Consider the following 14,870-nt stretch of genomic DNA (forward strand, 5'->3'; position numbering starts at 1 on the left):
GGATGACTCACTTTGAAAGGAGATGGCTAGTCTTTGGTTTGCTCATGGAACTTACCGAACACAGAGGGGGTCAGAACTGACCTGGGCCAGCAGCCTTGGGCCCGCCTTCCGGGGAGCATGGGGACCCCAGGACAGAGCATCATCCTGCCCAATGTGGACAACAGCGACTCGGCCCCAGCTGCTGCCACAAAGGAATACCAGCTGTTTCGTCAGACCTGACTTTTCAGAGAACAACAAGACCAGATTCTTTTATGAAATCTCCAGATTTTTAAATGTTGTAAAATCATTCCATTGAAACACTCTCAGCAACAACAAAAAAAACCCTGTGCAGGCTAAGAAAACAGCCCTGGTAGCAACCTCAAGACCAGTCACAATTTTAGTTTCACTTCCTGTAAGGAGATTTCAATGCGTCCCATTTCTTGAAGGATTCTGTTTGTACACTCGTTTTTTCAAAACCATCTCTCCCCGAGGGCAAACAAAGATTTCACACAGGGAGGTCGCTGCCGGCTCAGACGCGTCCCTGGGGCTGGTCTGTGCGGTGGGAGTGTTCTGGCCCTGCCTCCTGCCAAAGGACAGGCGCCCCTGAAAGCTCCGAGACAATGACACCCCCCGAGCCCAGCTCCAGACGAAATGCAAATATGCATTCCTGGGATTCACTCGCCGGTGAATCACCTCAGGGTGTCATGACTTGCGGGCTGTCCCTTTAAAAATCAAGCACGCTAGGCTAATGGGGCAAACTCCTCCTCCAGGGAGGTTCCTTTAAATGAGGGCCAGCTGACTGGGCCTCCATTCTGACTCCTGAGCGGTACCTGCCGAGGAGGCTTCCCCCCCAGGATGCAGCCCACCTGCACAGCCCAGGAGTTTGTGGACAGCCACCTCAAGCCTGGGCGGATGGTGGTGTTCATGAAGCCCACCTGCTCCTTCTGCAAGCGGACCGAGGAGCTCCTCTGCCAGTACCCCTTCAAAAAGGAGTCGTTGGTGTTTGTGGATATCACAGTCACCAGGAACACAGAGAAGGTTCAGGATTACTTGCAACACCTCACAGGAGCCAGAACGGTGCGTCTGGGGTTTTGTTCTAAAAGGTTGGGGAGTGTGTGGGGGGGATACCCAATTCCTTTTTCTTGTTAGGGCCCTCCCTGAAAGGGTTCGCCTGTGCTTTTCTCTAGGACACCGCTAGGGCTCCGTCAGTCACTTAAGGCTCCGGGAGGGCGGGGGAGCGGACACTGCTCCCCGGCCTGGGCGGTGGGACTGCAGCCAGGGCCCGAGGGCCCAGCAGCTGTCCTGAGTGTGGGGAGTGAGCGGAGGCCTTGTTTGAAGCATGCTGTGCAGAGTTTCCAGCTTGCAGGGCTGGGGTGGACGGCGGGGTGAAGGGGCCAAGTGTGATCTGTACGTTTCTGTTGTCCACACGAAGGCCTTGCGTGCCCTTCTGTTCTCACGTGGCCAAGTGGGATTCGCTGCCCTTCCGTCTTTTCTCTAGGCTCTCTTTAACGTTAACCCAATTTGCTCATTCTCCCTCATCTAACGCCTCCCACTGGAAAAAAAAAATCTAATGAATAAAAATGGCTTATTATTTGCCCCTTGTTCTACATTATGGGGTGTTTTCAGGCCTCTCATAGGAGGAAGGCCAGAGGCCAGAGTTCCGGCCTGGCTCTCTCAGTGGCTTGCTGTGTGATCCTGGGCAGGTCACCACCTCTGTGGCCAAGGACCTCCTCGCTGCAAGGCTAGAGCAGCCACCTCTACATTTCCTTTGCTATGAATGGACCGAGGGCCCCTCTAAGAATTGCTGTCCTGTGTCTGAAAAGGCTTCTTGTGGGGTGCCCACCCAACCAGGCTGCCTGTACCAGTCCTGGTGCTGGCTGGGGTGCATGGTGTCCCACCAGCTCACCCAATTCCCTTTCCAGACGCACATGCTAGGGCACAGGGTTGCCGAAGCACATATCCTAGTTCCACGCGAGTTTGGCTTACCGGGTTTTCCCTGGGCTCTCAGGGAAAGTACGGAGGCTTTCCCCCTGCCTCTCCAGTGAGAAACCAGCGCTCTGGTGCAGACGGAGGCGACCTGGGTTTCCCCCTTGCTTCTAGGGCCCCAGCTGTGGGCTGAGGACTCCCGTCTCTGGAAGGTCCTGGAGCAGAGAGACTTGCTGCTTGGCTCCACACCTCCCCCTCCTACCCCCCCCCCCTTCGCCCCTCGGCAGCTGTCTAGGCTGCTGGGCTGTGAGAGGAAAGAGTCAGGCAAATACTCAAATACTGCCAAGGCCTTCTCTGTGCTGGGTCCCTCTTGGCCAGTGGTTCCCAAATGTTGCTACACATTAGAATCACCTGAGGAGCTTTAATAAAAAATAAAACCCCCATGCCCACATCATATCCCAAACCAATGAAATCACTGTGTCAGGCCTCAGGAGTTTTAAAGATCCCTAGGTCAAAGGGTACAACCTTTTAGTTACTATAAGATGAGTAAGTTCTAGGGATCTAATGTTCAGCAGGGTGACAATAGTTGATAATGCTGTATGTATGCTTGAAATTTGCAAAGAGATCTTGTTCTCACCTCACACACACAAAAATGTTAACCGTGTGAGGTGATGGGTGTGTTAATTGTGGTAATCATGGTAGTGTCTACATAAGCAAACCATGATATTTCGTACCTTAATGTATACAATTGGTCATCTGCACTTCATAAAAGCTGGGGAAAAGTTTTATTTTTCTATCCAAAGAAAAGATGCCCAGGTAATTCCAATTTGCAACAAGTTTTGGGAGCTTCAGCTTTCAGCTAAGCAGCACCTGTTCTTTACAGGAGAAACAAACCCCTTCCTGCATGCACTAGTGCAGTGGTCGGCAAACGCATTAGTCAACAGCCAAATATCAACAGTACAACGATTGAAATTTCTTTTGAGAGCCAAACTTTTTAAACTTAAACTTCTTCTAATGCCACTTCTTCAAAATAGACTCGTCCAGGCCGTGGTATTTTGTGGAAGAGCCACACTCAAGGGGCCAAAGAGCCGCATGTGGCTCATGAGCCACAGTTTGCCGACCACAGCACTAGACAATACTTTCTTCAGTTCTTTGTAATGCAATGGTTTTTCTCCTAGCGGTCCTCCTCCGAGGGGAAGAGCAAATCCCTTAGAGTTGTGTGCTTTCTGATCCCCAACAGTGATGGGTCTATGCTGGGAGAGACTGAAATCTTGGAAGCAGTTGCTCTCTGACCCTGTACTGGCCCTGGGTGCTGTGCACACAGGAAGCGCCCAGCAGGACTTGAGTCCAGAAGTGTATGCCTTCAACCAGCCATGCCCCTAGAGAAGCCCATTTTGGTTTTGCTACAGCCCCATCTCCTGGATCGGTGCCTTCATTTAGTCCTTCTCTGAAACTCTTCTTCACGTAGATTCAAGTTTCTGACCTCTATCATTTTCCTTCTCTCTGAAGAACTTCTTTAAACATTTCTTGCAAGGCAGGTCTACTGTCAACAAATTCCCTCAATTTTCATTTGTGTGAGAGAGTCTTTGTTTCTCCTTCACTTCTGAAGGATAATTTTGCTGGACACAACAAATATTTTTAAGCACCCATTACATACGAGGCACTTTTCTGCCCACTGGAAACACCTCAAAACAACAACAAACAACACAGCACAGAACAACAAAACAGCACAGAACAACAAACAAAAACTCGGCCTGTGTGGAACTTACACTCTAGTAAATACAATAAATAAAATATTATGTTGGAAGGCAATAGGTGGTAAGTGGTAAGTAGGGAAGGGAAGGAGGCAGGGAGCAGTAAGGAAAAGTTTTAATGGAGCCGTCGGGGCCTCACGGTTTGACTAGATCTCTGAAGGAGGTGAGGGAGCAAGGCTCACAGAAATTCAGGAGTGAGAGTGTGTTGGGCGGGGGAATAGCAAGTGCAAAGGTACTGACTAGGCCAGAAGTGCGCCTGATAGGGAGGCCTGTGTGGCTGGAGCACTGGAAGCTGGCAAGGCAGCAGGAGGAGCTGAGGTCTGGCAGGTAGTAGTGACCGTGGCTAGTGGTGTGAGATGAGCAGAGGGGTGCTGGGAGCTGCCTTACTTTTGGAAGAACCACTCTGGTGGCTGTGAGGAAAAGAGATTGGAGGAGGGCCAGGCTGGAGGTTGAAATGGAGACATCTGGAGGCTACAGCTTTCATTCCGATGAGGCATGCCGGTGGCTTGTACCAAGGATAGCCTAAGGTGAGTGACTTTGGCCGCATCTGAGTAACCTTACAGCACAGACAGTGCCTCCTAGCTGAGGCTGGGGGCTGGAGACACTTACTCCTCGTACCAAGCTTGCTTATGGTAGGAGCTGTCTTTCTCCTTCTTGACAGTAACAGACTCAAGTTCCCCAGAAAAAGGAGATGGGGCCAGGGGCCAGGAGGGGCAGGCACTGAGGGTGCCTCTTCCTTCCTCAGATGAATCAAGTTTCCTGTTTTGCCACCACAGACCCTCACACCCCACTTCCCCTCTCCCGCGTGTGCGCACACAGGCGGGTACAGCCTGTAATTCAGCTCCCTTTTGAGGTGCCCGTACCTGGTGGCTTTAACGTGGTTTGGGGGCTGCGGACACCAGAGGGTGGGTGTAAGAGCAAGGGGGCCTTTGGCTCTCGGGCCCACCAGCTCCCTTGCCAGAGGGGGGACACAGAGCTCCACCCTGGAGACAGCTGATGGTGTTTCGGGCCTGTCTTGGACATCTGGAGGCTGCTGGAGGCCTGTGGGGTTCTGGAGTCTCAGTTACCCTGGGAGGAAGGAACAGATGCTCAGTGTCAACCAGTCGTTGCAAACACGATCCCTGGAGCAGCAGCGTCAGCATCACCTGGGAACTTACCGAAAAAGCAAATTCCTGGGCCCCAGCTCGGATCTCCCGTATCAGAAATTGGGAGGGGGCGGGAGGAGGTGTAGAGCTCTGTTGGCAGGTCGGTGGCACGTTCCACTGTCTGAAAAGAGGACTCCTGGCTCCTCAGGACTCCTCCTGACTTAGCTCACACCCTTCTGGCCAGCACCCCACTCGCAGGTGGACATGTGGCAAGCTGTAGGAGTGATGACAAAGGCTGACTTCTTTTTGCAAAGACAGAAATTCTAGAATGCCTACATCTCTCCCTTACACAATACAAAATAATCTAGTATAAAAAGCAGTGATCTTTGTTTCAGTAGGCACTGCCTTCCACGGGAGTTCTGCAATGTATTAGAACTACATCAGGATTCTGCTCTGTTTACTGTTACAGCTCACCACAGCCGAGTTTTCCTGGGGAGACAGAAGCCAAAAGGCCCCCAACCATTTGTGGGGGAAGCTTTGTTTTCTCTGAAGTAATGGCCAGGACCCAGGGGAACACTTAGGCTTCTGACCTCAACTGTCTGCGGCTATTCTTCTTTCAGCCTCAGAAAAGCAACGTTGCCTGGATGACTCTGCCCACCTGCAAAGCCCCGCCCAGGCTGTGCTGCACCGGGCTTTCTCTCGGGAACGCAGCCCTGAGTGCGCTTGCCCACTGTCAGGGCACAGGAAATACCTGGACTTCTTTTTAAATATTTGGCCTTAATTTTTAAAGTCCACTTCCACCCAGACCTCCCCACCCCCCCCTTTTTTTTTTCCTCAAAAACATTTTTACTGTAATTTTTTTATTGATTTCAGAGAGGAAGGGAGAGGGGGAGAGAGCTAGAAACATCAATGATGAGAGAGAATCATTGATTGGCTGCCTCCTGCATGCCCAGGTATTGAACTGTGACCTCTTGGTTCATAGGTCGACACTCAACTATTGAACCACATTGGCTGGGCCAGGTCCCTTCTTTTTTATTTTTTATTTTTTTTTATTTTATATTTTTATTTATTTTTATTTTTTTTATGAATCTTTATTGTTCAGATTACAATTGTTTCTCCTTTTTCCCCACATATCTCCCCACCACCCAGTTCCTAATCCCCCTCTGCCCTTACCTCCCCCCCCCCCCGCTGTCCTTATCCATAGGTGTATGATTTTTGTCCAGTCTCTTCCCATACTCCCCACACAGACACCCCTTTCCCCCTGAGAATTATCAATCCACTCCCATTCTATGCCTCTGATTCTATTAAGTTCACCAGTTTATTCTGTTCCTCAGATTTTTAATTCACTTGACTTTTAGATTCACTTGTTGATAGATATGTATTTGTTGTTCATAATTTTTATCTTTCTTCTTCTTTTTTCCTCTTTTTAAAGAATACCTTTCAGCATTTCATATAATGCTGGTTTGGTGGTGATGAACTCCTTTAGCTTTTTCTTATCTGTGAAGCTCTTTATCTGCGCTTCAATTCTGAATAACTTTGCTGGGTAGAGTAGTCTTGGTTGTAGGTTCCTGCTATTCATCACTTTGAATATTTCTTGCCACTCCCGTCTGGCCTGCATGGTTTCTGTTGAGAAATTAGCTGATAATCGTATGGGAGCTCCCTTGTAGGTAACTAACTGTTTTTCTCTTGCTGCTCGTAAGATTCTCTCTTTGTCTTTTGCTCTTGGCATTTTAATTATGATGTGTCTTGGTGTGGTCCTCTTTGGATTCCTTTTGTTTGGGGTTCTGTGCGCTTCCTGGACTTGTAAGTCTATTTCTTTCCTCAGGTGGGGGAAGTTTTCGTTCATTATTTCTTCAAATAAGTTTTCAGCATCTTGCTCTCTCTCTTCTTCTGGCACCCCCATAATTCTGATGTTGGTACGCTTGAAGTTGTCCCAGAGGCTTCTTACACTATCTTCAACTTTCTGAATTCTCTTCTCTTCATGCTTCTCTGGAGGAGTGTCCTTGGCCTCTTTGTATTCCAAATCTTTGAGTTGATTCTTGCAATCCTCTAGTCTGCTTTTGGGTCTCTGTATAATATTTTTTATCTCAGTCAGTGTATGTTTAATTTCTAGTTGGTCCTTTTTCATATCCTCAAGGGTCTCATTGAATTTATCGGCCTTTTCCATGAAATTCTTGAAAAACCTTATAACCGTGGTTTTGAACTCTATGTCCAGTCGCTTGTTCTCCTCCATTTCTTTGGTTTGTGATCTGTTTCCTTGCTTCCTCATTTTCACTGCTTCCCTGAATTGGTAGGGTAGCTTTGTGTACTAGGTGTCCTATTGGTTCAACGGGTCAGCCTCCCAGTTACTTGAGGTGGACACTCTGGGTGTACCCTTGTGTACTGTGTGTCCCCCAGCAGGAGCTACAGCAAGGGCTAGTTTTCTTCTCCTTTGCTTGGGCGGATTTGGAGCAGTCTGACTGGAGCTGCAATTTATTTGGTTAAGCTGTCACAGAACAGGCCATTTATATGCAAAAGCCGCTGTGTGGAGCCTGGGAGGGTTTGTAGAATGTGCGGGGCGGGGCCTCAGGGCGGGGCGGGGTCTCAGGGCGTCACTAGGCTGGGGCGTGGCCAACGGCGATGGCTGCTGTCAGCCATCTCTGCCTTTCCACGTTTCCAAGTCCCTGCGCCCCGCACTCCAGCGCAGTAAACAATGATTGCTGGGCGCACCTCTGCAAAAAAGTCACTCTCACTTTCCGACCCGATGGCCGAGAGTCCAGCCTCTCCCCGTAGGTGCCTGGGTCCCCCGCGTGTCCCCAGAAACTGGATTTCCGAGTGATTGGGAGCTTGTCTCCCTGCGGGTTGAAGAAAAACCGTGCACCCAGCCGCCCGCCGCCAGCCCGATTCACGTGCCTCCGTACCTCAGCTTTTCAGCGTTTGTGCTCCTTTCTCTTCTTAGGTATAAATCTTCCACTCAGCCAGCTTTCCCGTGGTTCTGGGTGGTAGATGTTTTGTCTTTTAGTTGTACCCTTGAAATTGTTGTGCGAGGCAGCAGACCAGCCGTTTAACTATGCCGCCATCTTGGTTCCTCTCCCCCAGGTCCCTTCTTAATAAAAATAATGTAAGGACTTACCTGAAGTAATTCAGCCCCCTTTCTCATCTCTCTCACTTTTTAGAAAGTTTACTTGAATTACTATGGTTTCCGAGGAAAGCCGTAAAAGCTTTGAAAATATTCTTACCACTTCTTGTCTGTCACCTCTCCTGGTCCAGAAAGAGGACCGGCACGCAGTGGCCAATACAGTGCTTGCTGCTTCGCGGCCAGGCAGCCTCTCTGTAGCGGGGCCCTTGGCCTGGAAGTTGTCCAGGCCACCGTGAGAGGACTTCTTCCTCCTTCAGGATCCCCAAAGCCCTCTGGAATTCTGGAGTGTGCCTGCTCCTAGCAGCAGGGAGGGAGCCTGCATGTGACTGGAGATGAACGAACGCATCAGGTGTAATGGCTGCATCAGTCTGGCTTGCCTTGTGTGACGCACCGTTGCAGGTGTGAAACTAAAGCAGAGGAATGGCCGTGGCTCCCAGGACGGCAGCACTTAACACATCCTAGGATGGGCCAGGAATTGAAGGAGACTCGACACCACCATGCCTTTCCCAGCTGAGGACAGAGCTCACAAAGGAGAGCTGACTAATAAATGGTGGATCTAAAAATCAGGGGCAAAGACCTAATGCAAATACTTTGCCAGAAACAAACTCCTTCCTGCTTGCCCTGGCTCACATTAAGGGCTCAGAGTGGTCCCAGCTGCACAGACACCAGAATTCAATCAGGGTGGTGGTCCAGCTGTAGCCAATCAAAATTCCCTCCCGGAAACGTGTTTCTGTAGAGTGAAAGTTTTATTTCATTTAAAAAATATATTGCTTTAAGAGAGGAAGGGAGAGGGAGAGATAGAAACATCAATGACGAGAGAGAATCATTGATCGGCTGCCTCCTGCATACCCCACACTGGGGATCGAGCCCGCAACCAGGACATAAGCCCTGACCTGGAATCAAACCATGACCTCCCAGTTCATAGGTCAACACTCAACCACTGAGCCACACTGTTGGGTTATACCTGGTAGAGTGAAAACTTTAAATCACTGACAAATTAGGCAATCTCATGCACAGCATATTCAATCTGAAAGATAATGTGGCTTTAAAACATCCTTTAATGGATAATTTTATCCTTAGAATAAAATTTTGTCCTGTAAGACTATACATGAGGAGATTGTAAAGTGATTTGAAAAGCTTGGATTGTGGGAAATATTTAGAGGGAGGGTAACATGTCATTCTCGCTAAGCTCATAATTAAGTTCCTTAAATGTCCTGGCTTGTTTGCTTTTTTAGGTACCTCGAATCTTTATCGGGAAAGAGTGTATAGGTGGATGCAGTGATCTAGTAGAGATGGATAAAAGTGGGGAACTGATGGTACGGCTAATAGAAATGGGAGCTCTACAGCCGTAATTACAGGTGAGTGGGAACACTAGGAGATGGTGGAATTCTACTGCTATGTTTTATCATAATCTAGGAAGGCTAGGAAAAGGATGGTTTGGAGTGATCTGAGGAACTGTAATTTCATTTATTAACTTCCCTTTTTACAAAGGAATTGTGCCAATGGGAGACATCCTTTCACTCAACCTTCATTTCACAAATATTTATTGAGCATTTACTATGTGCCAGACACTATACAAGGCACTGGGAATATAGTGATGAACCAAAAGATAACATGAACCTTATATTCTAGAGAGGTGGACAGATTAAAAATAAGTAAATAATTCCTGAAACAAATGAAAAGACTAATGTGATAGAACATGGCAGGGGTGCGGGAGCAAATTTAGCTAATATGGTGAGGGAAGGTCTTTCTGAGAGGGGCTGGCTGAGTTGAGATCTTGTGACAGTCAAGTAAAGATGAAGCAGGAGAGCTTTTCGACAGAGGAAATAGCAAGTGCAAAGGCCCTGAGGTGATCAGTATAGAAAATTCACGAATGAGAAAGCAAGGAAGAGCAGACTGAGTACAGTGCAGTGAGAAGGGAGAGCAGTAACAAATGTGGGCAGGGGCCAGAGCTCACAGGCCATGGTAAGCAATTCAGATTATAATAACTGCAATGTGAAATGAAGGTAATGTTTGCTTCACTTGTGTTCACACGGCACCTCAATTTCAGTTAAAGGGCTTCCCAAACACCAAAATGAAGTTTTCTAAAATGGTAGCCTAAAGCAGCGGTCGCCAACCCGTGGTCCGAAGACTACTGCTGGTCCATGAGGTCTGAAAGGTTGGCGACCGCTGGCCTAAAGGGTATTCTTGGCTGAATAGAAAACCATAGGGCAATGAACCCTTTAGAAAGGAATCAGGATACTTTTGGGGTCTGATGAGCCCCCTTCTTCCTCAGCCCCCCTTAGTGCTAGCTAGCCTCTCTAGTCCAGTTCCACAGACTCAGACACAGACGTGGTGGTGGTTTTGTAGTCAAAGGAGACATTTATGGTTCTTAAAACCAAAATGTTCTTTGAGGGCTATTTATTGCCCAGTAATTAATAACGTAGCCTTGAGCAATGAGTATATAAACTTTGTGGTGGTTACTCAGAATAACCACAACAAAAAGAGTTCTGAAAAAATACAAATGAATCCTTTGAAATAAAAATCACTATTATAAATTTTCTAGACAATTCTATGACATCATCACAGCAGGTGAATACTATGTCTGTCTGTGTTAGCTTTCCAGCCAAACCCCATGTACTAAAGCTCTCAAAATTCAATTAGTTGGGGTGCCAAATGTTTTCTATTCTAGAACACCTTTTTTTTTTTTTTTTTCCTTAGCAGTGTAGGCTTAGATTAAGAATGGAAGAAAACAAATGACTTTCCTGGGAATATGGGAAATACCATTTCCCCAACTATTAGGTCCCCATATTCACAAGGCCTCTTTATTTGCTTTGCCCTTCAGCATGATATGCTCTCAGTATTTTGCTGACAGATGTTTTCAAGGCCACCTGTAACGGATTGTGTATAGATAACAGGAGTACGTGTTCTGGTGATGAAAGAGAACTGAGGGGAATTCACCTTTGCAAGAAAATGTAATTCTTTGTATTTTTTTTTTCCTGGCAGAGCAGACCCAGGCTGATGTCTCCCTCGAGAGCTGGATGGCATTGTGAACGGTGGCAGCACTTCTGGTGGATGGATCTGGGGCGAACTTTACCCAGCAACTGATTACTTAATCTTCTGAAATATCTAAGCCAAGAAATGGGAGCGTTCTCAGCAAAAACAGGCTTTTCTTCTTTCAACTCTATTGAAAGTGGACCCACGTGCCACAAACCACAGGTCTGAGATGGTGGATGGACATCTTGGGTTTCTTCCGGATGGGCCCTTGGGTTTCAATAGACCGTGACAAGTTATGGCTCAGGATTCCCTCATTGACCCAAAAAAGTTCTTTCTCTTTTGCACGTGGTTCTTACTAACTGTTGTTCGTGTGCCAGGACTCCTACCTCTAAGCCAGTGTTTCCCAACCAGTTTATCCCAGGCTCCCTAGGATGAATTGATAGTTAATTTTACGCTACTGCCCAAACATTAGTTTGTGGAGTTTGAATTTATAGTTTGTATTTTGAAGTCAGTAGGTATTTTGAATGTGCTTTTCCAAACTCCATGTGTCTTCCCCCATCCTATCTTGAGAATCACTGCTCTGAACTCGTGTTCTTAACCTTGACAACTCGCAGAGGTCACAGGAAATGCTCAACAATTCTGGGAAGGGTCTGAGGGCCGATTTGAGAAGTGCCACATGAAACGTTAAGCACAGTGGGTCTTCAGTTGGTCTACAGGGCTCAGAGGTTCACGTGCAGATGCTGTGATCATGTGGCAACACTGACTTGTGAGATGATCACTGTTTTGTGAGATGACCCTGCACAAGTGTGTATGAATTTTAGATGATGAACAAAAGTTAAATTTAAAACATTATCATAAAAACCTTGCAGCTCCCCTCTCCCAAGAATGTCTGTGAAAGTAGCTCTATTTGAGAAACACTGTCTTAAATGATTTTATCACCTTTTATCCCACACTCTATGAAAACTTAAGAATCCCTCATTATGAAGTTTGTTCTAGAATTACAAGATTAACTTAACTTCCTTTTGCAGTCTCTAGGGTGAAAGGTTAATATATTTTGGTAATAGAAAAGCAGTCACAGATGACTGACTTTTTTGGTCCAATTCTCTTCTATGTTCTCAAGTCCTTAAGGAATGATATTAATGTGAACACATCAATTTGAAGCTTTATTCATGTTTGTCCCCTGCCATTATAAATAAAGGTACATGCTATTCACTGAGAACAAATGGTTGATGTGATTTTTAAAAGTCATATTGAAATGACAAATAATTTGAATATGTCAACACTCGCCTATTGAATAATGTTTAGGGTTCAATAATTTTTTTTTTCCCTTTCACGTTCCATGTTTCAATTTCTCACCAAATGTCCTTGTACTTTTGGCTTCCTCTCCCTTCCCTTATGGGCCCTGGCCACTTCCTTCAACCAGGCTGTGGTGGGAGGTGCATATTGTGTGGGTTACTCACTGCGCAACTGTGAATGCCACCCCCTGGAGGTTGTGCGGTGTACAGCCTGCACAGCCCTTGATCGGTTCCAGACCACTCACCTGTACTTGCTTTCACACCTCTGCATCCTTGCTCATTGTGTTTCTTCTCTTCTGCTCTACTTTCAAATTCTTCCTTCAAGACTCATTTACAGATGATCTCCCCTGTACATACCCTCTCGTCTCACTGCTTTTTTTTTTTTTAACTAAAAGCAGATATTATTCCCTCTTCCATAATCCTAAAGCACTGTGCATTTGGGTACTTGACAACTCTCCCCAGGCTGTATGGTAGCTGATCATCTGTACTGGTTTCCTGCCAGATTCAGAAATACTGTACTCAAAGGCAAGAGCCTGGACTCTAACATTGTTGCATGCCCAATTCCTAACACAGAAGTTCTGTGTTATCAAAGCAATAGCTGCATGTGGTTTACCATGTCAAACGATACCAAAGTCTTTCCTCCTGTACCCCTCCCAAACCCTAGTCCTTGCCACACATTTATCAGTTCCATGGGTATTTAATCCTATTTTAAAATATCGTAAAATGTCTTAAACATATATTAGAGTGTAAGCGGGCAGAGTCCTATTTAAATTAACACCTGGGTATCTACCTTCTGAGTTAAGAAATAGAGGAACCATAGAACAGTGTTTATAAAGTACCTGAGAGGCCATGTGCCCCTTCCCAGTGAATCCTTGCCTTCCTCCACAGAGCAGTCTAGGTGGTGTCTGTTGTACTCATTCTGATGCTCCTCTTTATAGTTTTACTCCTTGCAATACCCCTAAGCAATACATTTTCGTTTTGAAAAGCACAGATAAAAATAAGTATCACATGATCTCACTCATATGTGTAATCGAATGAACAAAATAAACTGATGAACAAAAAGAGATCCAGAGACATAGAAGTATGGAACAGACTGTCTAACCTCAGAAGGAAGGCGGGGGAGGGTGGGTGGGAAGAGATCAACCAATGAACTTGTCTGCATATATGCATAACCCATGAACACAGACAACAATAGCATGGTGAAGGCCTGGGGTAGGGGGTGGGGGCAGCTAGAAGAGGTCAATGGGGGAAAAGGGGGGACATATGTAATACTTTCAACAAAGATTTTTTTAAAAAAGAAAAGCAATAGCAAACACCAACGTAACTGTGCAAGAAAAGGGCAATATCATAACAATCAGATGAATGACCCTGAGGGGAGAGAAGCTGAACAGAGGCTCAGCTTCCCTGGAACTGACCAGAGGGTGGTCCTGAGTGAGCCCCTGGGAACACCGGGCACCCGGTTGGGAGGCTATCGTGTGAGCAGGGAATGGATGGTCAATGGAAGTGGGCTGCTCGGCACTCTTTGCTTCCATGGCCACCTCCAGCTTTCAGGGGCAGGTCAGAGCAGGTGCCTCTTCTGGGGTGGGGGGCGCTCCCACGCCCCCTCAGCTGGCTCGTGTGCAGTGTGAACAGAAGTCATCAGCACAAGGCAAGCAAAGTGCAGATAAGGATCTGCTTCAGGCTCATTTGGGCATTCTGTCCTCAAGTTTAAAAACACATAACAGGAGAGCCCTCAGCGTGTTGACACTGCTCTAATCATCCCGGGCCCTCTATGCAGGGCAGCCAGGCACCGCTCTCTTCCTGGGGTCTACGCCCTTCTCTGTCATCCCAGAAATTCCATTTCCCTCTCTCCCGAATCAACTCTCCTGTTTCCCACACCCCATATATATTTGCCATAGCTAAACTGCTGTAACAAAAACATAAAATTATGCTAGAAGCTTACTTCCCATAGCAGCCCAGGGGTGGGCAGGTGGCTTGCTCCACAGTCACGTCACCCCAGGGGGTGTGCGCACCTCTGCCCACATCCCGTCGGCCAGGACGTAGCCCACGGCTGCACTTGGCTGCAGGGAGGCCAGGCAGCGGTGTCCCTGCCGGGGAGCCCCTAGTCCGGCTCACACTCAGGCAGTTACACTCCTAAAGAAATTAGGGGCAAATGAGCAGATGGTGTCCTTCTCTTTTAAGTCTTCTTTTTCATTTCAGAGGACCATCTATCCACCACAGGTTTAAGAGAGAGGGAATGGGAAGTAAACTTTTTGAAACCTTGCTTGTCTGAAAACATTTGATGCTGGTTTGACGCCTCCGAGTTGGAAATTATTTTCCTCCAGAAGTTCGAAGACACTGCTCATTGTCTTTTGCTTTCAGCATTGCTGTTAAGAAGTCAGAAGCCATTCTGATTCTTAATCCTTTGTGGATGACCTATTTGGTTATCTTATTTTATACTCTAGACGCTTAGAAAATCTTTCCTTTGAGCTCTGTGCTCTGAACTCCCACAGGGATGTGCCTTGGTGAGGGTCTATTTTCATGCATTATGGGGGCTGCTTGGAGGGCCCATTGGAAATGCTATTGGCTTACTTTGTGGATACTTTCCTCCCCTCCATTTTCTCTGTATTCGCCTTCTGGAACTCCCAGTAACCAGATACTGGCTCTCGTGGACTTGTCCCAAATTTAATTTTTGTTTTATTCTCTTTCTAATTTTATCTTTTTTTTTTCCCTGATGGGTTAACTCATCCTTATCTTC

The 14,870-nt window shown here is 47.0% G+C and overlaps 1 protein-coding gene across 3 annotated transcripts; it reads left to right on the forward strand.

Moving 5' to 3' along the window:
• Window positions 1–748: 748 nt before the first annotated feature.
• Window positions 749–12,080, forward strand: GLRX (glutaredoxin). Of its 3 annotated transcripts, none has more exons than XM_028149876.2 (3): window positions 753–1,056; window positions 9,098–9,220; window positions 10,853–12,080. In XM_028149876.2, the coding sequence occupies exons 1-2, from the start codon at window positions 835–837 to the stop codon at window positions 9,212–9,214; spliced, it is 339 nt and encodes a 112-aa protein (XP_028005677.1). In that variant the 5' UTR covers window positions 753–834; the 3' UTR covers window positions 9,215–9,220; window positions 10,853–12,080. The 3 variants fall into 3 exon arrangements, with proteins under 3 accessions (XP_054571029.1, XP_028005677.1, XP_008142778.1); XM_008144556.3 differs by having other exon boundaries at window positions 755–1,056; window positions 10,848–12,080; XM_054715054.1 differs by lacking the exon at window positions 9,098–9,220 and having other exon boundaries at window positions 749–1,056; window positions 10,848–12,080.
• Window positions 12,081–14,870: the final 2,790 nt, after the last annotated feature.

This window comes from Eptesicus fuscus, chromosome 4, assembly GCF_027574615.1.
Source record: "Eptesicus fuscus isolate TK198812 chromosome 4, DD_ASM_mEF_20220401, whole genome shotgun sequence".
In the NCBI taxonomy this organism is placed as follows: Eukaryota; Metazoa; Chordata; class Mammalia; order Chiroptera; family Vespertilionidae; genus Eptesicus; species Eptesicus fuscus.